At 35.8% G+C, this 27,761-nt stretch overlaps 1 protein-coding gene across 1 annotated transcript; it reads left to right on the top strand.

Annotated features, from left to right (window-relative positions):
* Window positions 1–928: 928 nt before the first annotated feature.
* VPS4B (vacuolar protein sorting 4 homolog B) lies at window positions 929–27,410 on the top strand. Its single transcript, XM_063077085.1, has 11 exons — window positions 929–1,183; window positions 10,253–10,364; window positions 11,426–11,582; window positions 14,329–14,396; window positions 16,863–16,982; window positions 19,743–19,899; window positions 20,266–20,414; window positions 20,921–21,002; window positions 22,471–22,690; window positions 24,971–25,111; window positions 26,541–27,410. Exons 1-11 carry the CDS (start codon window positions 1,157–1,159, stop codon window positions 26,640–26,642), a joined length of 1,335 nt encoding a protein of 444 aa, XP_062933155.1. The 5' UTR covers window positions 929–1,156; the 3' UTR covers window positions 26,643–27,410.
* The last annotated feature ends 351 nt before the right edge of the window (window positions 27,411–27,761 follow it).

Raw genomic sequence — 27,761 nt, 5'->3', positions numbered from 1 at the left:
AACAACAAAAAGGCGGAGAAAAAGGTTTTATTTTAGTTCTGCCATTAATCCTTCACTTGCATGATCTCATATAAAGTATTTAACCTCTCAAACTGTTAACCTTGCTTGCAAATATAACTGGCATAAATTATATCTGATCTACTTGTTTTGTTCTGTTTGGCGGCTGGCTGGTCTAGGGATGGAACCCCAGACCTTGGTGTTATCAGCACCACGCTCTAACCAACTGAGTAACTGGCCAGCTCCTGATCTACCCATTTTATAGGCAGCTCAGGAGCCTGCTTCCCCACTGGACCCTGAGGTTGAGGGCAGCGACCACATATACCTTATTTATGTAAATATTCCAAAAGCCTCTTAGAGCAACACAATAACCATTCGAAAGATGCTTGTTGACTGCTGTGTGAGCAACAGCAAGCGCTGACACACCGAGATGTCACTGTTGGCCCGTCACTGTGCGGTGCGCCTTATCGCGCATTACCCGGTACTCTTCACCACCCGAAGTAGGTGCTATGATCGCCCCGTTTTACGGATGAGGAAACGGGGTGAATGAAGAACAGTAACGGGCCCAAAGTCCCCAGTCCATGGGTCTTGGAAATAGAATGAATTTTTTTCACTCAAAAGCCACGGAACAACAGGCCATGCGGTCGATGGAGGAAAAAACCATCGCAAAGTACAGGACGTCCGGAAAAAGAAAAGGAACTGTCCTTCTGCGCCTGCGCTCCCCTCGGCTCTCCAAGCCGCCTTCCCAGGCCCTAGAGCATTGTCGCAGTTCGCCTGAGCCCAGCCTGAGTTCCGCCAGGCTTCGGTTGACTTCACCGCTACCTCTTCTCGCCTCGGGAGGGCCGGGGCTGTAGCGAGAAGCGAGGAGGCGGGTGACTAGGTAGTGCGCGTGCTGATGACGAAAGCGGAATTGCTCGGTCAGAGGCGGGTCCAGAGCCCAGAGGGGCTCGGGATTGCGGAAGTTTTGTGAGGAGGGTCGGGCGGCCGGATAGTGCAGTGTTGCTTTAGAACAAATTCCAGAAGGCAGTCTGCTGCTCGGGTCCGAAAACCACCAGCTTCCCCGGGTTTGGGGCTGTAACACCGGGGGCTCTTCGACTTCGCCGCTGTTGGCTCTCCTCGTCCCTCGGTCCCCCTCAGGGAACCGCCTCGGATCTCCGCCATGGCATCCACTTCGCCCAACCTCCAGGTACCACCGCTCATCTCCCGCCCCCTGGAGAGGGGGCGCCGAGGGGAGCGCGAGAATTGGGGTGGAGGGCGGGGAGGCGGGAGGAAGCGGCCGCACCCCTGGCCGGGGCCCGGGCGAAGCCGCAGGTGGGAGAGTGGGCCCTTTACTGCGGGAAGGTCGTTTCCGGCACGCTCTTGGGGTCTCTTGAGCCACTTGGAATGGGAGGCTCTTGACATTTGTTAGGACTTTTTTTTTTTTAAATTAGCCGAGCTTGAACCAAACTGGGTAGTCTCCACTCAGCGTAAGGGAGAAAGGAAATACGTAATTTTTTCAAAGCACTAGTCTAGATCAGTTGAAAATAGGGTGGTCATAATTCTCAGTATTTCGAGCCGATTGAGCAAAGCTTTTCTTTTCGAGCTGTCGAGTGAATAGAAATATGACAACAGCCCTGGAATATGAAGTTAGAGCCAGCCTACATCCAATCTCCGAGAATTCATTGAGCATATACTCTCCTGTGGCTCCGAAATTGTAGTAAGGCCGGGGAGTATTCTTAAACTCCTCTGTGGCTACAGTTTTCCATGCCCACAGCAGTGAGCAGTGTTTTGTACATAAATCATGGAATCTTAAGATTTTAGACGTAATCGTTAGTCCTCTGTGGAATGGAATTCATTGAGGAAAGAAATTTAAGAGTGTCATCCATCCCCAGAATGGATCTAGGGCTTCAGTGGGGTTTAGAATGTGAGTTAGGAGACTCGAGGACTCCCAGTCCGGTATGTCAGTTTAGGCCAAGGAGAAGCGTGAAATACCTATATTGAGTCATTGTCGTGGACTTCCAGTAGTGTGTTTAACAGGCGTTTATTGAGTGCCTGGTACAGGTACCAAAGATAATGGAAGGCTTTCTTAACCCAGGATAATTGATTCTGAAGAGAGATCACTCAAAATAGACCCCCATAAACAGAGATCAAAATTTAACAAACAAAAGAGTGGGAGGGGAGGCTTGCTTGGGACTTTTATCTTGAAAATCAGCCTAAATGATTATGAAAACAAAGGTTTTTTGTCTTTCACAAAATATTATAATTGCAAGTGTGATTCATTTCTTAAAATAAATAATGTCAGGTGCTGATTTGTATGTGTATTTTTTCCACCAAGATTGTAGCCTTTGGTAAGGGTCTTTTGAAGGAATATATTTGGAAAAAGTATTGTTTTTTTGTAGCCTTTGGTAAGGGTCTTTTGAAGGAATATATTTGGAAAAAGTATTGTTCGTTTGGTGAAAGTTTTATTCCTTTGAGTATTAAAGGTGATTTATTTTGAAGTGCCCATCATATCATCATTGTTGTTTTGTCAGTTAACTAGTTTTATTCAATAAACTTCATTTTCAGAGACTTTGCATGTAATTTGGGCATTCTACAACATAGTCTTCATCTGTTTACTGATACCTTTCTTCTGCAAGATTTGCAGTTTTATTCTATAATCAGAGTGCATCATATTTGAATTGGATGTTTGAGTATTCTTCAGTGAATCAGTTAGAGATTGACTGATATTAAAGCATTGTTGCTAGTGTTGCACATGAAGAATGTGGAGTTATAATTTTATTAGTGGTCTGTTCACAGGTGTGCTTTTTCATTCAGCCTTTTCAACCTTCTAACATAGGAAATTTGGATGAAGAATATTCAAATAATGAATAACTTTTCCACTGAACAAGGCAAAAGTCCCTATAGCCAGACACTTATAATCTCATGGAAGAATGCATCAAAATTTTTGATTAAAAATTGAAATTAAAAGTAATTCAATTAATGCTGTAGTAGAATTACAGTTTACTATGGAGGGCAGAAAGGAAGAGCCAATCTCACTCTTCAAGGGCAAGTGAGAAATGTCATACAGAGGAGGTGATGTGATCTTAGATAAAGTGAACAGAAGTAACAGTAATTGCTTGGTGTTTGATGTGATCTCATTTAATCCTCAAAACAACTCTTCAAGGTGAATATTATTCCAGGTTCACAGTATGAGAAACCTAAACTTATTAAGGTTATGCTTTACTCTGAGACATACAGTTAATTAGTATGGAGATAGTTTTGAATCCAGGTCTGTCTGCTTACCAGTCTGTAGTTTTTTCATTACAAAATTCTGCCTTCTTGAACAGGAAAGTTAAATGTTTTCCAGGCAGAGAAAATCAACTTATGTCTCAGTCCCAAAGTGTAATAAACCTTGCAGAGGATTAGGGGAGATTGCAAGTAATACAGTATGAAATAGAACTCATAATTTATTCAGTCTTAAATATTGAGTGTTACTATGCCATGTGTTTTGCTATGTCCTGGGGAATCATAAAAATATATATATCATTTATGACCTCAGACAGCTTATGTTCTGATGTGTAAACATATAAAGTGACTGATAAGTACAAGAGGCAGTGGAAATCTAGAGAAGGTTAGGCTACACTGCCCTGAGGGTATTGGGAAGGGCTTTGCAGCAGGACCATGACTACTGTGAGTCCTGGAGAAGCTGGAGTTTTACAGGGAGACAGTGAAATAGGGTTTTCCAGGTGGAGAGTATGCTGTACACAAAGGCATGCCATCTGAGTTGGTCCAGGTTGTGCCAGCAGTTTGGTATCACTGGGACTTAGTGTACAAGGTGGGAGTGCAAGCCTAAAGAGTCAGGCCATATCCCAAGGAGCCTTGTGTACATGTAAGCCATAGAAGGGTTTCACACAGTGGAGTAATATGCTCAGGCTTTTGTTTTAGAATGAAACTATCATGTGTGTACACATGAAAAGCTTGACTGGTGGCAGGCCTGGAAGCAGAGAGACTGGTTAGGAGGCAGGGGTCTGTGTGAGGGGAGATGATAAGGGAACAAATTAGTGTAGTATCTATTTGAATAAAGAAGAAAGGATTGATCAGAGAAAAATATCACACTTGTATCTGCATGTAAACAGTTAGGGAGGAGGAGGAGTGTGGGTTTTCTCCCAGCTTTCAGGATTAGATATCTGAGTGGGTAGGAATTGGTTCTGGGATACAAAAGACGGGGCATATTTGGGGCTGGGTGAGTGGAACGAAGTAAATTCTGTTCTCAGCTTGTTGAGTTTGAACTGCCTGTGGGGACAATCAAATGGAAATGTCAAATGAGCATTTGAGTATATGTGTGTAGAACTGGGTAGACTGGGCTAGGCTGGAAATTAGGATTTGGGACTTGTTGGCATACAGATGGTGGCTGAGATTGTGGGTATGGAGAGTCACATCTTGGACATTTTACAGAAGGAAGAAAATCAAGGACCAAGGTAGAAACCCTGTGGAATATCGACATTTAAGGAGAGAGGAAAGGGAGCCTGAAAAAGAATCATTAGACAGTAAGAAGTATAACCAGGAGAGAATGTTGTCATGAAGGCCAAAAAAAGAGATACTATTAAAATATTTGTTATTATGGTAAGTGCTGCAGAGAGGGACTTAGATAAGCATGAGATTTGGCAATCAGGAGGCAGAAAACATTGCTGTGAGAAGAATAGAAAATCAGGAAACTGAGATGAACTTGGAGTACTCTTTGGGATTTTGCTGCAGAGATAAAGAGATGCTAAGATGGTAGCTAGAGAGGAACTTAGGAACTGGGCAGAGTTGGTATATTTGGGGTTGTGTTTTGTAGATATGAGCCTACACATTTTTCTGCTGAGGAAAGACCCAACCAAAAAGGGAAAGGTTGGGGAGAGCAGTAGAGTGGTACATTATTGTTGGAGTAAATGTCAGGAGGAAGGTGGGAATGGACTTCAGAGCATGGGAGAAAGAATTGTCTTTGACAGAAAGGGACTGGAACATCTTTTCTCCTGAGATAGGTGATTGTAGAATTTACCCAGTTTCCCAGGGTTTTCTAGTAACATGTCATAGTCTCCTAATCTGAAGAGGAGGATAGTCCCAGATTTCCTAACCTTTATACTTCCATACTGATGACTAGATCCTGACTGACTGACCTTGGGGTAGTAAAGTCATTCAGTCTTTTTGCCAGCTTCATACTGTGCTAGAGAATATAAAAAAGTGAAGGCAACAGTCATAACCCCTGTCCTCATGGAGCTTATATTCTAATGGGAGAGACAGGCAAAAAAAGAAAAATCTCACATGTGGGTGTACACACACACACACACACACACACACACACACACACGTAACAAGCCTGGACATGTGGGTGTACACACACACACACACACACACACACACACACGTAACAAGCCTGGACATGTGGGTGTACACACACACACACACACACACACACACACACACACGTAACAAGCCTGGAAGGATTTTAGACACAAGAGTGGTGTGGACAACTGTGTTTTAAAACTGAATAAACTTGAGGATCATTAGCCTAAAGTTGATCAGCCTTAAATCAACAGAAACAAATCACATAAGGAGGGAGTAAACAGAAGTGAGACCCATCCGCAAACTCTGATGAATATATTTCAGTGTCACATACTAGAGGAAGAATCAGCAAAGAAGACTGAGAAGGAGCTGTCAGAGAGGTAGGAGGCCTCTGACAAGCAAAGTGGTGCTTGGGGCCTCAGCGGAGGTCAGTGTTCAAAAAGAAGGAAATGATCAACTTTGTAGAATGTCAAAAAGATCAAGATGAAGACAGAGCTAGTCCTTGGATCAGGCATCCTAGAGAGCCTTGATATAAGCAGTTTTATTGATGTGATAAGGGAAAGAGAATAAAGGCTTCTTGGGTGAGATTTTGGCTCTAAAAGGTAGCAGAGAAACAGAACTAAACTGAAGGGTGTTTTGGTGTCAAAGAAGGTTTTTTAAAAGAGGGCTGTTTGTATGCTGACAGAAATATCCAGTGGAGAGAAATTGTTGGTAGAAATGACAGAGGTGGAATAACCAAAGGGAGAAAGATTTTGAGAAAGTAGATTTCTTTTCACACATTTGACAATTTTTTGATTACCTATTGTATACCAGCACCATTCTAGCTAGGCTGGGGGAGTTCAGATGAAGTCCTGTTCTCACAGAGCTTACCTTAGTAAAGGAGATAGCCAGCAAGAGAGTGTACAGGTAAATATAACGATAAAGATAGGATAAGAGAGTGCAGGGGTGAGGGGAGAGCTGAGAGCAGGGATGGAGTACAGCCTCTTATATAGCAGATTAGGGAGGTCCTCTCTGAGAACTTGCTATCCAAACTAGGGCAAACAAGGAGACTGTCATGCATCGATCTGGGGGAAGGAAGAACATTCTAGACAGAGGGGTCTTCCGTACCTGAGTGAAGGAGGATTAGAGGGTTTCAGTTGTGATCCAAACAGACAGGGCCCAGGTCATTTAAGGCCTTGTAGATCGTGCTCCAGCATTTGGATTTTATGGTTTGCCATGGGAAGCCATCAAAGTTTTCTGTATGGACTTCCAGGTGGCGGGGTGGAAGCAGGCTGACCACCTACAAGCCTAGGTGGTAGTTTTGACAAATATGACAGTGGATTGAACAAGGGTGGTAGCAGTGAAGATGGTAAGGATTATATTCTGAAATAATAATTTGCTCTCCAAAACCATACAACACAAGATTAATTTCATTTCAAATGAAAAATGCTAACAAAAATAAGGGCAAAATGGGGCATTCATTGGGGAAAAATAGATGCATGTCTTCATAAATCATCGTCTTTGATTAAAGGTTTAACATGCACCCTCTGGTACAGTTGCTACATGTGGCTATTTAAATTTAAATTTTAATTAAATAAACTCACTTCTCAGTCACACTACAACATTTCAAGTATGCAAAAGCCATATGAGGCTGGTGGCTTTTGTACTGGACAGTGTAAATACAGACATTTTCATCATTGGGGAAAGACTGGTTTAAACTAATTGGTGCCATGTTTGGAGCCAGATAGTTAACTACCAACTATACGAGTTTTACTTTAACAAATATCAATGTGGTGCCTGACTGTGACACCATGATAGGCCTCACTGTGAATCAGGGGAGTAGTGGCACAGATTCCAAAATAAGCTGAGAAGAAAATTATAGTCAGAGTAAGAAAGAATTTATTTCTGCTGTGTGGCTTAGCCACTGAGCTTTGGGATGCATTTCTATATGACCAGTCTCACCTAACCACTAGTTGACCACATGCTATGACTCCACTTTTTATATCCTGTCTATCTTACACAACTTTTGAACATTTAGCTTTGAATTAAGACTGTTTGAACTTTGAAATGTATAAGTACTACACTTTGTCAATTGTAAGACACACCTTTTTTTTCCCTCCTGCTACAACAAAGGAAGCATGGTCTTCCAGCGGATGGCCCCTTCCTCTCATTTACAGATTTCATCCCATCTATATCCAATCCACAAGCAACTACTTCAAAATATATTATTATTCTTACATATGATTGGTTTTTGGATTGTTTGAATGATTTTTTTTTTCTTAATTTTATGCTTATTTTTAATATAGCCTAACCGTGATCATTTTCTTTTTTTTACTGGCACTTATTTCTGTTGAATACAGTTTTACTACCTAAATTAACCCAGTTGGAATGTTTTAATAAATTATGCTTGTTCTTTATTTGTATGTGTCTGTGCATATTTTTAAAAATTAAAGAAATTTTTTTTAATGAAAATTTTATTTTGAGGTAACTATAGATTCACATGCAGGTATAAGAATAATGTAAAGCGGTCCAGTGTGCCCTTCACCCAGTTGCACTCAATGGTGGAATCTTGCAAAACTAGTATAATATCACAACCAGGATATTGACATCAGTTCATTCCACCATTCTTACTCATATTGCCCCAGTTTTACTTGTACTTGTGTGTATTTGTGTGTGTGTGTTTCTGTGCAGTTTTATCACATGTAGGTTTGTGCATCCACCACAGTAAAGACACGGAAGAGTTCCATCCACAAGGATCCCTTATGTTGCCCTTCAACCCACAATCACCTCCCCTTCATTTTGTCCACCATCCTGATCCTTTCACAGCACTGATCTGTTCTCCATCTCTGATTTTGCCATTTTGAGAGTGTTATTAATGGCATCATACAATATATATAACCTTTGGGAATTGGCTTTTTTCACTCAGCATAATTCCCTCAATATTCATGTAAGTTGTGTGTAACAGCAGTCAGTTCTTTTTTGTTACTAAGTAATACTCCATGGTGTTAATGTACCACAGTTTGTTAACCATGCAACTGTTGAAGAACATCTGGAACATTCATGTACAGGTTTTTGTGTAAACATAAGTCTCCATTTCTCTGGGATAAATGCCCAAGAGTACAGTTGCTTCTTCATATGGTATTTGCACATTTAGTTTTGTAAACAAAACAGGACAAAAACCAGCCAGTTTCCCAGAGTGGCTGGACTGTTTTACAACTCACCAGCAATGTATGATTGATACAATTCCCTGCATCCACACCAGCATTTGATGTTGTCACTATTTTTTATTTTATCTATTCTGATAGGTGTGTTATGATGTCTCATTGTGGTTTTAATTTGCCATAATGGCTAATAATGTTGAGCATCTGTCTTAGTCCGTTTTGTGTTGCTATAACAGAATACCTGCGACTGGGTAATTTATAAAGAAAATAAAATTTATTTGCTTACAGTTTCTGAGGCTGGGAAGTCCAAAGTCCATGTCGTGGTGGTGACAGTGACGCAGGGACCTCACTTTGCAAGATGGTGGAAGCAGAGAGAGCAGAGAGAAAGAAAGACTCTCCTTTTAAAGCCCTGAGAACCATGCCACTGACCACCATTTTTAATCCGTTCACTACTGCATGGTCCTACAACCCAATCACCTCTTCAAGGCCCCACCTTCCCCACCTTACAATTACCATAATAGGATTTCCCACCCTCTTTACGGGGCCACTGTGGGGGCTAAGTTCCTAATACATAAAACTTGGAGGACACAATTCAAGCTTCAGGGAGTTTTGGGGGGACATAATTCAATCCACTATAGGATCTTTTCGTGTGCTTATTTGCCATCTGTATATCCTCCTCTGGTGAAATGTCTATTCATGTGTTTAGCCTATTTTCTAATTGTTTTTTTTTAAACTGTAACATTTTGAGTTCTTTATATATTCTCGATACTAGTCCTTTGTCAGATATATGTTTTGCAAACATTTCTCCGAGTTCGTAGCTTATGTTTTCATCCTTTTAACAGGATCTTTTATAGAGCAAAAATGTTTAGGTCTGATAAGGTTCTAGTTTAGCAATTTTTTTCCTTTTATATATGTTGTGCTTTTGATATCAAATCTAAGAACTCTTTAGCACCATTTCTTAGAAAGCCTGTCCTTCTACCATTGTCTTGCTTCTGCATCTTTTTCAAAAATCACTTGGATATACTATATTTGTATGGATTTATTTCTGGAAGTCTTTCTTTTAAATACTACCAAAGTAGTCCATGTTCATTATGGACTTTTTTTTTTTTTTTTTTTTTAGCTGTTGTTTCAAACAGTTGAACTTGTGCTACATACAAAGGGTTGTATACTGCTTTTTGAAAACAAGTTTCCCAGGCTGGCCTGTTAGCTCAGTTGATTAGAAGATGGTGTTATATAACACCAAGGTCAAGAGTTCGGATCCCCATCGTGGCCAGCTACCAAAAAAAAAAAAAGATTTAAGTTTCCAGGTTTTCTTCTGGTTAATGTCTTTGTTCAATAAACCTTTTAGTTAATTAGTGGGTTAAAAGATTTGGGCAGTTTTCAGATTCTTAATATTTCATTATGCCATTGCTTCTAAAGGGGTTTACCTCATTTACATTTCTACTTTTGTTGCATGCTCTAAATATAGCAGCATTTGATTTTTGAGAATTTCCCCAAATGCTTTTTTTAATTTGAATTTTCAGATTATTTGATTCTCCCTTCCTAGCCCTAAGTTTGACTTTAGTTGAGTGAAAATTATGTGAGAATCTTAGTAACTGGTACTAGATATAATATTCAAATAGCATTTATCCAAACAACAGATTAAGTTAGCATTTTATAAAGTTATAATTTTCATCAAATATAGTTCTGATTTAGGAAAGAAGGATTTGTTTTAAAGTTGCTTTTTTTATTTAAGAAAATCATTCTAGATCATACTAAAAAGTATGATTATTTACTTCAAATTTGTGTTTATGCTTTGATTTTAATGTTATTATTTTGCCTCCCTTGAACAGAAAGCAATAGATCTTGCTAGCAAAGCAGCACAAGAAGACAAAGCTGGGAACTACGAAGAAGCCCTTCAGCTCTATCAACATGCTGTACAGTATTTTCTCCATGTAATTAAATGTAAGGTTATAGTTTAGTTTTTTATTTTAAAACACGAAAAGAAAAAAATCCTATTGTATTTATAAAGATTGAAAAATAATTGCAGAAAATTCTAAGCCATCCATTTGTAAAAAAATTCCCACTTCTTAGTAACTTGTAAGTACTCAGACTTAGCTAACAAATGTGATAGCTATCATAGTTATTACTTTATATACCTAAACATCTTAAAATGTTGTATAGACTATAGAAATAATTTTTTATTTTACCGATAATGTACATAAATTATGTAATCAGAGCTTATTCATTTTCTAAGCATATGTTTGAAAATACTCTATTTTAAAAATCAATTGAGAGACATTTTATTCATGTATTTTACAACTACTATTTGTTCTGCCTGTTTACCATGTGCCAGGCACTGTTCTAGGCACCAGGGATACAACAGTGAGAAAAAAATGGATAAAAACCCCTGCCTTCATGGACCTCAAAACTAATGCAGTTGAATAATTTAAGGTTTTCTTTTGAGCTTCCCCATTTGATTTTGAGGTTGTTTTTTGTCAAAGTGAAACTAAGAATGAATCATATAAGATACTAATCCCATGCATTGCATATATATAATAGTGCAAAGTCCACATTTGAAAATAGCCCTGACAGAGGCCTTTATGTAGTAAAATTACTGTGTAGGTAGTGTACATAATATATGGGATTTCCATCACTTTTTGTACTCTCTGAAATAAAACTTATGTAGACGTTACTGGAAATAATATTGCTTTACTTCATTTGTCTTTCTTATAATTAGCTTTGTGTGAGATAAGCAGGGTTCAGCTATCTGCTCTATCTGCAGCATGTAAGGGAAGAGTATGAAACCTACAGAATATTTAATAATTTCTTATTATTTAACCCAAACCCACATTGATCTCCAACCCTGCTGGGGGAAGGAGTAGATAATCATTGGTTACAGTGAGTTAGGGATGATCTTCCCTCCCCCAACATAGAATTTCCTTGTTTAAAAAAATATATCTAAAAGTTTAAAGCTTTGCGTATAGAATACTAATGGAAAAATCTCTCTCATTTCCCTTCAATAGATGAAGCACAGGGTGATAAAGCCAAGCAAAGTATCAGGGCAAAGTGTACAGAATATCTAGATAGAGCAGAAAAACTAAAGGAGTACCTAAAAACAAAAGAGAAAAAACCACAGAAGCCAATGAAGGAGGGACAACCGAGTCCAGCTGAGGAGAAGGGGTATGTATTTAAGAGTGTTAGATGTTATTTTGTCTTTTAACTTTTAATTTGTGAAGTAAATTTCTTTTGCTTAAACTGGGTGTTTGCAAACCAAGGCTCATGGGCCAAAAATGGCTTGCTGCCTGTTTTTATAAATACGTTTTATTGGAACACAGCCTCGCCCATTTCTTTACCTATTGTCATCTATGGCTGCCTTTCTTCCATAACGACAGAGTTGAGTGGTTGCAATAGAAACTGTATGACCCATAGAACCAGAAATATTTACTGTCCAGTCCTTTACAGAAAAAAAATTTGCCAACACCTAGTTTACCAAGCTTCAGGGATAATATACCTCAAATAACCCTCCATGACTGCTTGCTGGTTATAGGGGAAAACATTTGTAGGAATGGCACCCAGTTAGCCACTGCCCATTTTGTCATATTGAGGGTTATTACAGGAATGGTCTGTAGTTAAATATTTGACCACATGACAAAATGAAAAATAATTTCAATAATGTAAATAATTTTGGGGATATGTTATGCATAAGTTTTCAATGTGGATTTGCTTTAGATTTGCTTTATGTTATTGTAAAGAAAGCAACAGGCATAATTTATAAATATTGAAACCCATTTTGGGGACTGTCTTTCTAGATGGGGGATATATTGCTTACAGATGCAGAATTTATTCAGCACATAATACATGCATGCCAGACTCTGTGCTAAGCAATGGGAGTAATCTAACCAGATCTTCTCTGACCATTCTATTGACTGGTGCCCGAAGTGGTTCCAGGTGATACACTCTTAAGAAAATGAGACTCTTGGATGGACTTATCTGGCCTGGCTGGGTTTGAAAGCATTGAAGTTTTGGTTAGCTTTAGAGGATATGATACTCATAGTTCATGGTATGCGGTGGCACAAGTTACTTACATAATTCGTCTAATCAAAGAATGAATTGCCGTTTAGGCAGTGCTACCATAGACCAAATTTTGAAGGGCATGAGAAATAGAAGAACTAGAGTTGACTTCCTGCTTCAAACTATGTGGCCAAGTTTGAAGATAATTATAAGCTCAAAGTTTTATATTCTGTTCAAGACATGAACAGGAAACCAGGGAGTTTCAGTGACACACTAAGAATAATATCTTTTGCACCTATAGCATTGACATAACAAAAATCAGATGACAGTCTGATCTTAGGTATTATTGAATTTCAACTTTGGGTTTCTTATATGAAAGTGAGGACATTTAGTGTGAGACAGGTACTCCAAAAATAAAATGAAAATATTGGGAAGAATTTAGTTGACTTCGAGTACTTGGGACCTCCAGCTCTCACTGAGACTTCCTTGTCAGAAACATTCTCTCTTCCCCCATCTGTTGAGGCTCTTCTGGGCTTGCTCGAAGACCCTGTAAGGATCTCTCCTAAGATGGTTACCTAACAAAGGGGTACCAGTTCTTCTCCTGGAACAGCTATTTTGGTTACAAATAACAGGACCCACTTTGGCTAATTTAAGCAAAAAGGTTTAGTTTAAGATATTACCTTACAGAATTTTGAGGCCAGGGAATTAAGCTTGGATTCCACATCACTGGAAAAAATGCTCAACTATACCAGCATTGTTCAAATAGGGATCTCACTGCTGCCAACTCCTCTGCCAAGCACTTTCAATGCTTGGAAGCAGATAGTAAAACCTCTGCCACATCTCCTTCAGCAAAATCAGTGCTTTCACCTAAAGATTTGGTCTCCTTGCAAACAGCCCCCACCTAATTGGAGGAGCTTAGGTGTCATGTGGAAACTTAGCTGCAAGGGAGCCTAGAAAGGACAGTTTTTTAAATAAGTACAGCCTTTACAGTACAGGAAAGCATGATAGAAGGAGGTTAAAGTGAGTGTCAAGTGAATCAGATTAGAGTGTCTACCTCATCCATAACCCCACCATCCTGCAGTAATCAAGGCAACCCCTTCTTGGCATAAAACCTGTCAAGCTTTTTATCTCCTCTTTATGTCTTATATTTTTGAAGATGATATAATTCCTTATTTTCTGCTTTATCACTTTTTCATTCAACATTTTATCAGGAACATCTTTCCAATAAACTATTTCTACCACATCATGTTTAAAGGTTACAGTGTACTCTTTCATATGCTAATCCCTACAATTCTACATCAATTTCTTCTCTTTTCCCCTGTTGCAAACAGTATAGATGTGGTTATCCTTACAATAAAATCCTTGAACTCATTTTAAATGATTTCTTCAGGATAAATTCCTAGATATGAAATACCTGAGGTGATCTACTTGTTCCTTGGGTTCAGTTCATTTCTATCAGGAAGCTTCATGCATTTTTTGGACCCTCCAGACTAAGGGTTATGGACCTTTGTACCTTAGATAATTAGTGTTCTAGGTTTTTTCCTCCTAGTATGACTAATTATTCTGATTTGTATTTTGCCTGGTCCTGATGTTTTTACTGTTGTTGTTTGCAACTCTTGTAATTCATCTTAACTCCTCATGGAAGGATCCATTTATGAATAAATACATACATGGTTATGTCATGGGAATTTGGAGCTAGTTCCTGACTTCATTTTGGTCTTTTTGTCCCTTTCCTGTTCATGATTTTCTATTGATTGATGATGTGCCTGCTTCCTATTTTATTTAATATATTCTTAAAAGTAATAAAATAAGCACAACTTTTAATGTGAATGTCTTATATCCAGATCTTTCCTTTTTTTTTTTTGTCTTATTTGATAGCAGTGATGATTTGAATATATTAAATTCTTTTTATTAGGAATGACAGTGATGGGGAAGGAGAATCTGATGATCCAGAAAAAAAGAAACTACAGAATCAACTTCAAGGTTGCTTTAGATTTCATTTTTAAATTTACTCTCTTGTTAAAACGACTCATAGTGAATTGTCTGTTTGAATTGTTATTTTTCCCCCTCTATTTAAATGAAGTTCAAGTACTGGCTTCAGTTCTGGTGGTCACATGCTGGCTTTGTTTAGAATGATTTCATAGGGTTTGCCCTCTAAGGTCAGAATGGTTTGTTTTTTTCATTTAGTAAAAATATTGTTTGGTTTTATATCTGTCTTTGGAAAGGCTGTGAGTCAATTTGTTCTCTTTCATTTTATTTGCCCCCTTTTAGAGAAGGTAGCATTATACTTTTGGCACACTACATAATCTGATGGTATTAAAATTTACTATTGTCAGAGGAGCAGAATGAATTACGAGTTACACTTGGCTTTTTATTGTCATGGTTGTAGCTGATTCATTGATTGTTTATTTCATATTTTCCACCTGCTCTTTCTCATCCGTTTTTCAGTGTTTCCATTTACATTTATCCCTTTACATTTACATTTATCTGTTTAAGCTTTCTGTTTTTACCTTCCGTACCTATAAAAAGCCCTTTCATTCTCCTCTACTAAAATATAGTGGCATAATGGAGAAGGCGTAGTTTTTGGCTCTGTTCAGATCCAGATTCCACTCCAAGGTCTGCCACTTAAAAGCTTCTGATTGTGGGCAAGTTACCTAACCTCTCAGAGTCTGAGTCCCCATCTCTAAAATGAAAATTAATAGTACCTTCCTTTCAGGACTATTAAAAGATTAATGACAATATAAAAACTGCCTAACATTATAGCTGACAAATTCTAGGGACTCAATAAATGATAGCTCTATGTATCTAAAAAGGTGCCTATTTAATTGCTGGCTGGCTTCTTTAATTGCTGAGATTGTAATGTTCTTTTGATATGCTACCTAGTGGTTTTTTAAATTGAATTTTATGCCCCATCATTGATAGTATGTATTTTGTTCATTTGAATTTTACCTAATAGAATGCATAAGTGGGAGGGATTTCCATAGTGTAGACTCAGCCTTGGTTACTGAATAATGAATATACCTAGCTTAACCAGACCTTTTAACCTTGCTATACTTGTCTTTTCATCTTGTTATAACCTCTGTCTTACCTACCACAGTGGGATGTATAGGAGAACACTATTAGGATAGTATCTTTAAAACAGTACAGTTGATAGGATAAAGAGCATTTTTATATGTCGAGAATTTCAACAGAGGGTGTAGCCCAAGAGCAGAAATTTTGAGTTTCCACTGCCGGATTCCTGCTGCCTGAAGTGATGCAGACACCCACTGCATACTCAGTAAAGTATTTGTTGGGTAACCCAGTGATCTATACAAAGTCATCTTATTCTAATTGTAAGGCAACAAGCTTTTTTTTCTCTCTGCTCTATTGATTTTGGTTTTGTTTCCCCTCCCCCCACTCCCCCAAGTGAAAATTAGATTGTATCTTTTATTTTGAAAAAGATACAACCAGTTTTTAATAGGTAGTTCTCTAAATTCCCTATCAGCTATGATAATGGCCAGAGATGTAAAAAAAAAAAATTTTTTTTAAACATTTAAATTAAGAAATTTATTTGGAATTTCAGGATGAAATAGAGTATGAAAAGTCCTAACAGGCTGCTTAGTTGTTTACAGTTGAGCAATTTCTATATACTGAAAATTGGAAAAGCTTTTGATAAAAGATTACTAGAACATTTTGTGAATAAGCTATGTTAAAAGGATTCTTCTTGGACTTTCACTGCAATAATTTCACTACAATGGCTTTTTAATATACACCATTTAGAAACTAAATCATTCATTTAAGTAACTTGGTAAATTTACAAAAATTATAAATAGGTTTATTTAGAAGCCAAATAGAAAATTTGGCAAATCTTAGGGTAGTATTTTGAATCCACAGGGGTACACCTTCTGTCTCTTTTCTATCATCTGCTTTTATTCCATCCCTTCCTCTCCTCTCTTTTCTCCTCCCTTCTGTTTGTCTATCTTCAGTTAAAGTTAAGTGTATTTTCTTTCTGTGGTTGAGGAGAGCATTAATAACTTTTCCTTTGGTTAACAGGAAAAATAGATCAACCGCTGTTGAACAAGCATTTTTGATACTGCAGAATTAACATATTCAAATATTATAACCACTTTATGTAATGTTTGGTGCTTTTCCAAACATTCTTTATCCTTACACTAACCTGTTTAAGTAGTTTTGTAGGCAGATGGGATTATTTTCACGTTACAAATAAGGAAGTGGAAATAGAAGGGATAAGTGACCTACCCTAGGTTATCTAGCCACCACCCAGGTCCACGACTCCTGCTGACTGCTCCCTTACAGCTACTTCCTCATCACATTATTTCAGAGTTTTTAGTACATAAAAGTTTTCCAGACAATTTTATAATGCATTTCTTTAACATTATTATGTCATATTATCTTCTAACTTTGATGAAATCGTCTTCCTTAATTTAAAGATGACAAAATTTTTTGTAGGTGCCATTGTTATAGAGCGGCCAAATGTGAAATGGAGTGATGTTGCTGGTCTTGAAGGAGCCAAAGAAGCACTTAAAGAGGCTGTGATATTGCCTATTAAATTTCCTCATCTTTTTACAGGTGAGATGACTTTTAATTTTATTTGATGATTTTTTAAAATGCATCAACGACTGAGGTAAAACATTATGAATTTTTGTAACCATATGATGATTTATTATCTTAAATAAATTCTGTTATAATGTGATATATCTTTACACAAAGATGTTTCCCTACACATATCTATGTTTGCAATATATATATTGCAAAACAACCTAAATGTCAACCAGTGGGGTATAAGGTAATTAACCAACATGCAGTGGAGTACTGTGGAATGCTGTTGTGTGCACTCATTAAAATGTAGTAATAAATTTAAATCTACATTATAATTTATTGAAGAATGCCCACCTCTGTTATAAAGATAGTTGTAAAATATAGTATGATTCTGTGATTGTTACATAAATGTGCATCTGAGAAGCGTAGATGCATTGATATAAAAATGTTAATGTATGCCTAGGAGATAAGCTTATAGGTGATTATTACTTCTTCTTTTGACTTTCATCTGAATTTTTTGCAATGGTAATGTATTAGTTTTTTAAGAGTATTTTCATTTCTTAAAAAGGGGGGGTAAGACTTATTTAACAGCTTCAGATGAAGTGCACAGCCTCTAGTAGCAAAGGGACAACTTGTTATAATGTGAAAGGAGTGTTGCTAACCCACCATCTGGAGATAGTTTAAGTTCTAGTTGGCAGCAGGAAGTGATCTATCTGTGCTGAACCATTCCTTCACATTGTCCTTTTTGTAACTGATAGCCTATGTTTTGTAATCTGCCTACACCCACAGTCTAACAGCCAAAAAGAGGTGTTTCCTTTTGAAAACAAGCTGGTTTATATAGAGAGCAAATCTGTGATGTTGGCCTCAGACTGAACAGGTCCAGACAGTGATGTCGTGTAGAGCAGTGATGAAGAGCAAAGAACCTGTGGGCCATGTGTGGTCCACCTAACTTCATGAATATGAAACTAACAGTATAAAAGTTGACATCATAATCCCATAACAGTACAAAAATGTAGTTAAACTCATTTTATGTTATATTACTTATACCAGTGTTTCCCAAACATGAGTCATTTAGGTATCATCTTCATGTACCACTATTATTCTTTAAATATTTTTCTTTTCGGGTTTTTTTTTTTTTTTGTCCTTTTTTTTTTTTTTGTGATCGCACTCAGCCAGTGAGCGAACCGGCCATCCCTATATAGGATCCGAACCCGCGGCGGGACCGCTGCTGCGATCCCAGCGCCGCACTCTCCCGAGTGAGCCACGGGGTTGGCCTTAAATATTTTTCTTTAAATCACTCACTTTTTAGGGCCGACCCTGTGGCTCACTCGGGAGAGTGCGGCGCTGGGAGCACAGTGGCGCTCCCGCCGCGGGTTCAGATCCTATATAGAGATGGCCATGTGCGCTCACTGGCTGAGCGCGGTGTGGACGACACCAAGCCAAGGGTTGCAATCCCCTTACCGGTCACAAAAAATAAAAAAAAATAAAAAATCACTCACTTTTTAGAACAAACTTTTAATTACAGTATAGCATAAATACACGAAGAAATGCTGGAACCATTAAGTGTTTAGCTTCCTTAATTAGCCATCACCCAGGTCCAGAAAGATTACATTACCTGACCCAGCATTGCCCTCTGCCTCTTTGCTCCTCAGAGGCAATCACTCTCTTGATTTCGAACACCATAGTTTATTTTGCCCATTTTATTTTAACTTTACATTATCTCACTAATTTCACTTTATTTACATTATTTTAAAAGACTACTTTGTGTCTACTATAAATGAAAAAAAATCAGTGTTTTTCAAATACACATTAACAAGGTAATTATGTAAGAAAGAAGTATTTGTATACCACCTAAAAGTATTTTATATGATACCAGAGGTATATGTACCACACTCAGGGGAACTCTGACTCAAAATTGCATACGTTTAAAATAGGAAACTAGAGTTCAAGTAAAAGTTGAGACTTTCATAACAATAAATATAAATATTTAGTTTTGCTGTTAGTCATCTGTGTATCATTCCTTTGCAGACGCTGTGTATGCATCACAATTTGCACCTAGGAATTTTTTAAACGTGTATTTCATGTTTTATTGCCTGCTGTAACCCAGCCTGCTGGTTTATTTTAGGCGGCATTATAATTTCTCATTAGCAAAATTGTGCCTCAAAGAGTTTATTTGTTCAGTTGTTATATTTTGGCAAAACTAGGATGTAAGATAAGAGTCCCCTTATCATTACCCCGCCATTGAGACTGTACTACCTGTAATACTAAACTGCTTCCCAGTGGAGTCAAGAATTCAACAGAACTTCACAAGTCAGTCAGACTGTTAGGTTCACTCCTCCAAAGTCATAAATATTTAAAGAAAGTCTTTCCAGCTGTCCTTCCTTTAATGGATGTAATTGTTTTACAATATTCTGGTATTCAGCAGTGAGCACTGTAGATGATCAGAAAGTGCCTTTTAACTGAGCTTTTTCTCTGACTACACTGAAAGCCCACAGAAGGTAGAGATCCTTTGTCTACACATTATGGTTTTGATACATATTGAATGAATCACTTCCTGTTAGAAGGCTTAGATTTTTGTAAACACGCTTTGGACAAAGTAGTGTCAAGAAAAAGGAAATAAAATACATTAAAGACATACTTAGATTGATTTATTTTAAAAAGATCTTTTTTATTCTTACTAATAGATTTAGAGTGAAAATCTTTTCACAGTATTCAGTATTGATGATGTGTACGGTAACTGAAATTAACGGTCTTGAAATTTTCATGTTATTTTTCTAATGCAAATTTTAGGCAAGAGAACACCTTGGAGGGGAATCCTATTATTTGGGCCACCTGGAACAGGAAAATCCTATTTAGCCAAAGCTGTAGCAACAGAAGCAAACAACTCAACATTTTTTTCAATATCATCCTCTGACCTTGTTTCTAAGTGGCTAGGTGAAAGTGAAAAGTAAGTAATAGTCATTCATAAATAGATTTTTTCTTTTTTTTTTAGTTTTTTCTTTGCCTGGTAGTCACTGTATCAGTCTGTAAAGTAATAGGTTTCTTACATCATTAATAGATATTCAGAGAAATAACATAATGTAGGTATTCATTTCTCAGCCAAATCAGTTTCTAATTTGGAATTTATTTTTCAGGATAAAGACAGAATATATGTATAACTCAGTAAATTATAAAGTTGTAGCATTCTTATTTTCTGTACCTAAAACATGACTAGGCTTTTTAAATCTATAGAGTTCTTGTAATATTGGTATATTCCTTTGTTTTAGTCTTTTACTTATTTTTTTAGAGACTGAAATATTTTACTTATTTTTAGACTGGTTAAGAACTTATTCCAGCTTGCCAGAGAGAACAAGCCTTCCATTATCTTCATTGATGAAATTGATTCTCTGTGTGGTTCAAGAAGTGAGAATGAAAGTGAAGCTGCACGTAGAATTAAGACAGAGTTTCTAGTTCAAATGCAAGGTAGTATTATTCATTTTTGGAAATAGTTTCTGTTTGTTGTATAATTGTTGTTATAAAAATAATGGGAAAAAAATTCAAGCAGAATTTCTCCATTCTTACAAATTGTTTCATTATGCCATGTTTAATTCTGATTGTCTTCCATATGCATATGTAATTTTTACCCAGTTGTAATCATCTTGTAGGACTTCCTTATATAAATAATAAAGATTAATATATTCACTTAAAACATACCAGGAACAGTATCAGTAAGAGGGATATGTAGTCTTCAAGTAAAATCTTTCTAGAAATATTTTGATAAGAATATTAATAGTATTTGTCCACAATCTGGGAGATTTGATTCTTGGGAATATTTGCATCATATGGCAATAATATGATATTTGATTAAATACAGTTTTTTTCAGAGAGGCTTTCAAGATGAGGTACTTTAACCTCAAAGCACCACATTACTTAACAGAACATACAGACAAGATTTAAAGAACACCAAAATATTACCTATTTTAATGCAGGGGTTGGTGTGGACAATGATGGAATTTTGGTTCTGGGAGCTACAAATATACCCTGGGTTCTGGATTCTGCCATTAGGCGAAGGTATGATGATACAGTAAATATATTATTTCTAACTGCAGATGTAACAGGTAAATGATAATTCCCTTTTTATCTGTTGAGTCATTCTGATAACTTTTCAAAATTTTTTTAATGTGCCTTAGCTTTTTTGCTCTCTGTCGTGGGGGAATCCTATTTAGCCAAAGCTGTACAAACAGAAGCAAACAACTCAACATTCTTTTCAATATCTTTTTCTGACCTTGTTTATGAGTGGCTGGGTCACCCCCAGAGGAGTGGTCATTTGCTTGTTCGTTTGCCTGCTGTATTGAAGGTATAAGGTATCCACGTACTGGAAACTTTCACATTGGAAAATATATTATCTAATGCTTACCTTTAGTTCTAATTAAGTTTAGTGGGCACTTATGCTCCAAAAATTTACATACATTTACGTATTAATTTTCAGTGAGAACCTTTCATACAGAATTTTAGCAGAACAACTATTATACAAGTTGGAATAAGCTAACGAAGATATATTTTTAGTAAAAAAATTTATGTCTCTAATTTTTAAGTTGAATAAGAAACTTTAGCTCTAGAGGTGTATAGAGGCTCTTCACTTTTCACTGCTGACTCCCTATTTCATTCATTTAATTTTTCATGGTAAAAATTACTACTTCAGTTTTGCCACTTTTATCCCATTCACTTGATGGTTTGCCATCATGTCAGATTACCATACAGTACTAAGAAAGGAAATGTGCTGCATATTTTTGAAAATCACCTAATTTCAAATCCATCTCTAGAGGTATTGGAAACTTAAAATTCTTTTCATTGCCACAAAGAGTTACCTACAGGAAAACAGTCTGCAGAGACCACTTAAATTATCTCTCATTGTTTCCGCCTTATCTCCAAATACTGAAATTTTAAGAAGTCAGGCAAAACCATTGTTAGTAAAACATAGCGTTTATTATTCATGATGTAAGATTATTTATTCTAAATATACTCATTATAATAAATTGGACATTTTGCGTAATAAATACATTTTTATTCTATAAGATTTTGAGTAATTTTACTATTTTGAATTTAGAGAATTATCATTTCATCTCTACTCTTATTTTATATTGTTAATCATTAATGCCTTCATCAGGAGTTCAGAATACAATTCTGTGGGAAACTGTAATCCTGTAGGACATGTCTTTTTATGTCATGAACTCCAGACATATAAGCAGTATGGCCAAAATGACTCAAAAATCATGCGAGAAAGACTAAGCTTCTCCAAACTGGTTTACTGCCCATTTCAATTTTGTTTGTTTGTTTTTGATGTGTTCTAGATATTCTCTCTTTATCTAACCTAAATATGTTTAACTCTGGCACATATGGGCCCATTTAACTTATTCAACTTAACTTGGTGTAATTGAAAATTTCTAAACAGCTGTTTCTTCTTGAAAGTATACTAATTTTCATTTTAAATTAAATATATTTATTAATATTCTTGAAATAATTTCCCTTTTATTTTAAGATTTGAGAAAAGAATTTATATTCCTTTGCCCGAAGCCCATGCCCGAGCAGCAATGTTTAAACTGCACTTAGGGACCACTCAGAACAGTCTAACAGAAGCAGATTTCCGAGAACTTGGGAAGAAAACTGATGGTTATTCAGGGGCAGACATAAGTATCATTGTACGTGATGCACTTATGCAGCCTGTTAGAAAAGTACAGTCAGCAACTCATTTTAAAAAGGTAAGTAGCTTTTTGGTTTGCCCTCAAAGAATTTGGAAGGATTGCAGTGTTGTATAATAATACAATAAATAAGTGGGTTTACATAATGGACATGTTTTTACTTTATTGAAAATAAGCTGTCCAATAAAGTTTTTTAATGGCCATTATTATAGTCCTAAAGCATTCTAAATTTTTCTATGGACTTATTTTTAAAGTATTTCTATATTATTTTGATGTGAGTATAGAAACTTAAATATATAGCTGTAAGGCTGTTTCTGATGTAACTAGAATATCTTTGAACAGAATCTGGTGCATTTAAACCTTACAAACAAATAAAAATAATAATAACCAATATCTTTTAATTTTCATGTACCTGCTACTGTGTTATATCCTTTATCTTTTTATTTCATTTGGTCTTCACACAAACTGCAAGAGGTGCATGTAGCTAGCCACCTACCTGTTGGTGGCTGATCTGAGTCTTAGATACACTTTGCCGGAATACTAGAGTGGCAGAGGTGTGATTTGTCCCTGGGTGAGGTGTACTTCAGAATCTGAAGTCTCAACCATTCTACTGTCCTGCCTCTCCTGTGCGCTCTTGTCCACGTGTACAAGTTGAGCATATGTGGCTGAGATGTAGTTTTGTGAAAGACTTTGGTCTTGACATACCCAATTTAAGGAACAGTGGACTAGGTAATTTGGACCAACCCTCTTACTGAGGGTAGCAGTATCCAATATTCTCATGACCCATAGATTTAAAAATCCTGAAAAAACAATTAGCAAACCTAATCCCGCTATATATGACAAGACTGATATATCATGACTAAGTTACATATGTATGTCTATTATATGTCACAATTAGATAAGTTTTTTTTAAAAGTTAAGAACTTGAATTAAAACATGAATTTGAAGCCTGGGACCACAATTTACTTCTTATATCTCCTTGAGCAAATTATATTACCTACTTAAGGCTTATTTTTATCATCTCTAAAATGGGTATAATAACACTACTTTGAAGTGCTATTGTGAGAATAAAATGAAGTAATAATCACAGAACACTAGTTACGGTACATGAATAGCACAGTAAATATTATTCATCTACCCTTCTTCATCCATCTCATTACTGAGAAATATAGTAGGCTCAGGATTAAGTTTATGCCACAGCCATTATATTTTCTCTTAAATTCTCTTTGCCATTTAGAAACTATAAATTCTTAAGAACTCAGTTCTTTCCTACCCAGGATTTATCATTCGATTGTATATATTACTACCAGCAACAGCTTATATGACCCTGAAACAAAGTCCTTGTTAGTAGGATAAAGATGAATCAGCCAAATCAGTTTTAACATCAGGGCTTTGGATCACCAACTGTAGTAGACAGCTCTATGGTTCCATCCTTTACTCTGTTTTTAAGGCTAATTATTTCAGTTAGCAAGAACAGATTTGCCTGTTTGTTTATTTATCAAATGTCTAAAATACTAAAGTGGGCCCAGAGGCAGATCTGAAAGTACAGTAACCAAAAAAACCCCAGAAAACCCTGACCTCATGCAGCTGAAATTTTTGTGAGGAAAGACAGACAATAAAATACACATTTATAATAAGTAAGGTGAGAATGTGTATTTCTTCACATCTACACCAATTCCGAGATAATATTTAATGTCAAACCTTGTAAAACAGATATGAAAGCAGCCTCCAGTTTGATACAAATTTATTGCCATGTGACTTTATGTCACAAAGTTTCTTTTTTGGGGTATTATTCAAACTTTTTATTTAAGTGAGTTATGCACCATAAAGTGGCACTGAAATTACATTTTTATTATTTAATTTTGTACCTATATTTGAAAGAGTTTTTGTTGAAAGAGACATAAAGATTCATTCATGTCAGGCTAAAGCTTCCGAATATCACAGGAGCTTCTCAGCTAGGGAAAATAGAGCAACTTATGAGAATTTTTTAATATGTCTGTTTTTGGTCTCTAAAATTACTAGCACTAACTAAGCATTAGAGAAAAGACAGGGAAAGCTTAGCCACAGGTAACCGTTTCTTTTTTTTTTTTTTTTTTAACTCATTTTACCCCTGTGAAAATATGGGTAATTTATTGTAGGAAAGTTCAAAATATCAACCACAATCTATCCCATCACTGAGAGATAACTACTTTTTGTTGTATATTCTTCTATTTTTTTCCAAAATTAAATATTTTGACAAAACATAAATACTAGTACATTTTCAATTTTCCTGATAATGGCCTAATCTTAATGTTTATTTAATTTGTTCAAATAAATATTTTAGATTACTATTTGCTACAGGTTCGTGGACCTTCACGAGCTGATCCCAACTGCATTGTAGATGACCTGCTAACACCCTGTTCTCCAGGTGATCCTGGTGCCATTGAAATGACATGGATGGATGTTCCTGGAGATAAACTTTTGGAGCCAGTTGTTTCTATGGTTTGGAATTTTGTTTGTTTTTAAGAAAAAAATTAAAACATTATACTTCGTATTTTGTCAGACAAAGATAAAATGTTTCAGTTATGTAAGATTTGCTGGAAAATATTAGTATGATCAGGCATGTTTATTCGATACTATTGACTCACTTTTAAAAAATTATAAAATTAAATTTATTAAAATATAAAAATAATTATCTTTAAAATATTTGGAGGGACTTTAAGGACACTTAAATTTTAAGTAAAAAAGCTATTTTTTTAAAAAACACAGGTTTCTGACTTTATAGGTCTTATAGCCAGAATGTTATCGCCAAAATGCTTATATATATAATGCATAAACTATTGTCAATACTTAACTAAAAAATTGGATTGGTGAAATTTTTTTCCCTGAGTCTCAGATTTTTAAAAGCAACCAGAAATGCTAATGCTTGTATCACAGTTTTCATAAATGGTGTTTTTCTGTTTCACTTCTCAAGGCTCCATGGAAAGTTTAAATAATGCACTGCTTAAAAATTTTAACTGAATTTAAACAGAATTTTTTTTTTACAAAACAATTTTTATAGTTTATATTAGAAGAATTAAAATTGCTTTGAAAGGTACATTGTTTTTTAAGGAAATTAGGGTGATTGAAAAGTTATGTTTATGTTTTCTTATTGATAAGAACTCTTAATTTTCAAAATTTTCTGCTTCAGTTACAGATTTTGAAAGAGTTTTTTGGTATGTTTAAAAATAACTTTCAGAGGAGAAACTTTGATATGTACAAATAGATAAGTAGCCATATGTATATGGTATACACACAGTCATAATGCTCATCTGAGAATTTATTCAGAAATCCCTGTTTCTTTCAATCCATGATATTTTTAAGTTTTTATACTCTGTCTAGCTTTGAAGAATTTATAGTAACTTACAGTGGTCCTTTTTTTAATCATTTTTCATACTATTTCACAGGAGACGTAGCCTAGAAGTTAGCTTTTTAATATTAGAATATTTTCTTACCATTTCAATCTTAATTTTAACTATTTTAAAATTCTTAGTTGATTTTAATAAAATGGCATTCAGCTTCAGTTAAGTATGGGTGAATGATATATTCCTTTGAATTGCACTTACTTGAAAAACCAATTCCTTGTTTAAGTAAAACAAATTGCAGGGACTTGATCCTCTGGCTAAGAGGATTGTACTTCTGATCAGTAATAGAGAGCCCTTGAAAGGTTTTGATCAGGACAGGGAAAGAAATTGGAAGTTTCTATATAAAGAAATAACATAATCAAAGATGCCCTTTAGGAAGAATAAAGGAATTGATTGTAGCTTATGGACACTGCAAATATTCAGATTTAGCCTTAGGTTAAAGTTAGTAACAATAATGATAATGTGATGATTTTTATTTCATTAAATCTATTATTAATCTCTCTCCCCACCCTTCTTTTTTCTGACAGTCGGATATGTTGCGGTCATTGTCTAACACAAAACCCACAGTCAATGAACACGATTTGTTGAAATTAAAGAAGTTTACAGAAGATTTTGGCCAAGAAGGCTAAACCAAAGACAACAAGGAAGATGTTTACTATATGTATTCTTTCTTTCATAGATATTTTTGTCTTTCTTGGATGGCATTCAGATTATTTCCAGTAAAACTCTTTTACCACAGGGAAATACACATCTTGCTTCAGAGTTCCTTTAAGTTTTATATTATACTTTTCCTCCACTACCTACTAAGTGCACCTTTTAACAAATTATAAAATAATGCGTTATAAGGAAATAGTGATATATCAATGGCAAAAAATAGAAATTACCCAGTAAAAAGAGTTTTAGAAGTTGATTGACACTCAAGTACTTAAAATTTTTATGAATGGTAGTCTTTGCAAGAGCATTTATCATTTTTTTTTGACTAAAATGAAATAGGGCTTATTTTATATTTTGAAAAAAAATTGCTAAACATTATCAATGTAAAATTGATTTTCTTCATGAAAAAATTAAAAATGGTGAAATCTTTACTCTCAGGGATGGGCAATAAAACAGCAAAGAGCACTGTAATTGGGTTTGAAAGATTCTGAATTGTGTTATAGTCAGTGCTCTTAGTGATTTTTAATAGGTCGATGTGGTTTTTTTCTGTGTAGATTTAAATAATTTCTTTAAAATTAGGAAGCTTTTATATTTAACTAAATGATACCTTTCACTGTGCAATCTCAAGAGAAAGATTTTCTAAATTAGGCTTTACCTTGAAGGAGAAAATTGCCTATTTCAGTGTCTTTTTGTAGCAAGATTGACCAAAACAGGTGGTAAATAAATATGTAATTTTAAAATAACTGTCATGAAATACTGTAATGGTAACCTTTGCTAATAAGGAAATGGCCTCATTTTCGATTATGAGAAGTTTCTGTGTGTGATGTGGGGGTGCGTGTGTACATATATATATATATAAAATTTTTTTTAAATATAAGATAGCAAGGGTCTTGTCTTTCACCTTTTAAGTTTAGGGAACAGTTTGTCCTGGCCACACATTTGTTATTAGTGTAATGCTTTATGAAGCTTTAGAAATGAGCCAATGACTCATTAAATAATAAAATACAAACACAATATTATTTTAATATCTTCAAATAAATAATCTCAGATGTGTATCACACACATTAGCATTAACACTAAGTTGTGCCTTGTAT

Source organism: Cynocephalus volans, chromosome 13, assembly GCF_027409185.1.
Source record: "Cynocephalus volans isolate mCynVol1 chromosome 13, mCynVol1.pri, whole genome shotgun sequence".
NCBI lineage: Eukaryota > Metazoa > Chordata > Mammalia > Dermoptera > Cynocephalidae > Cynocephalus > Cynocephalus volans.
The sequence above is the reverse complement of the archived record's forward strand: the minus strand, read 5'-3'. Positions and strand labels throughout refer to the sequence as shown.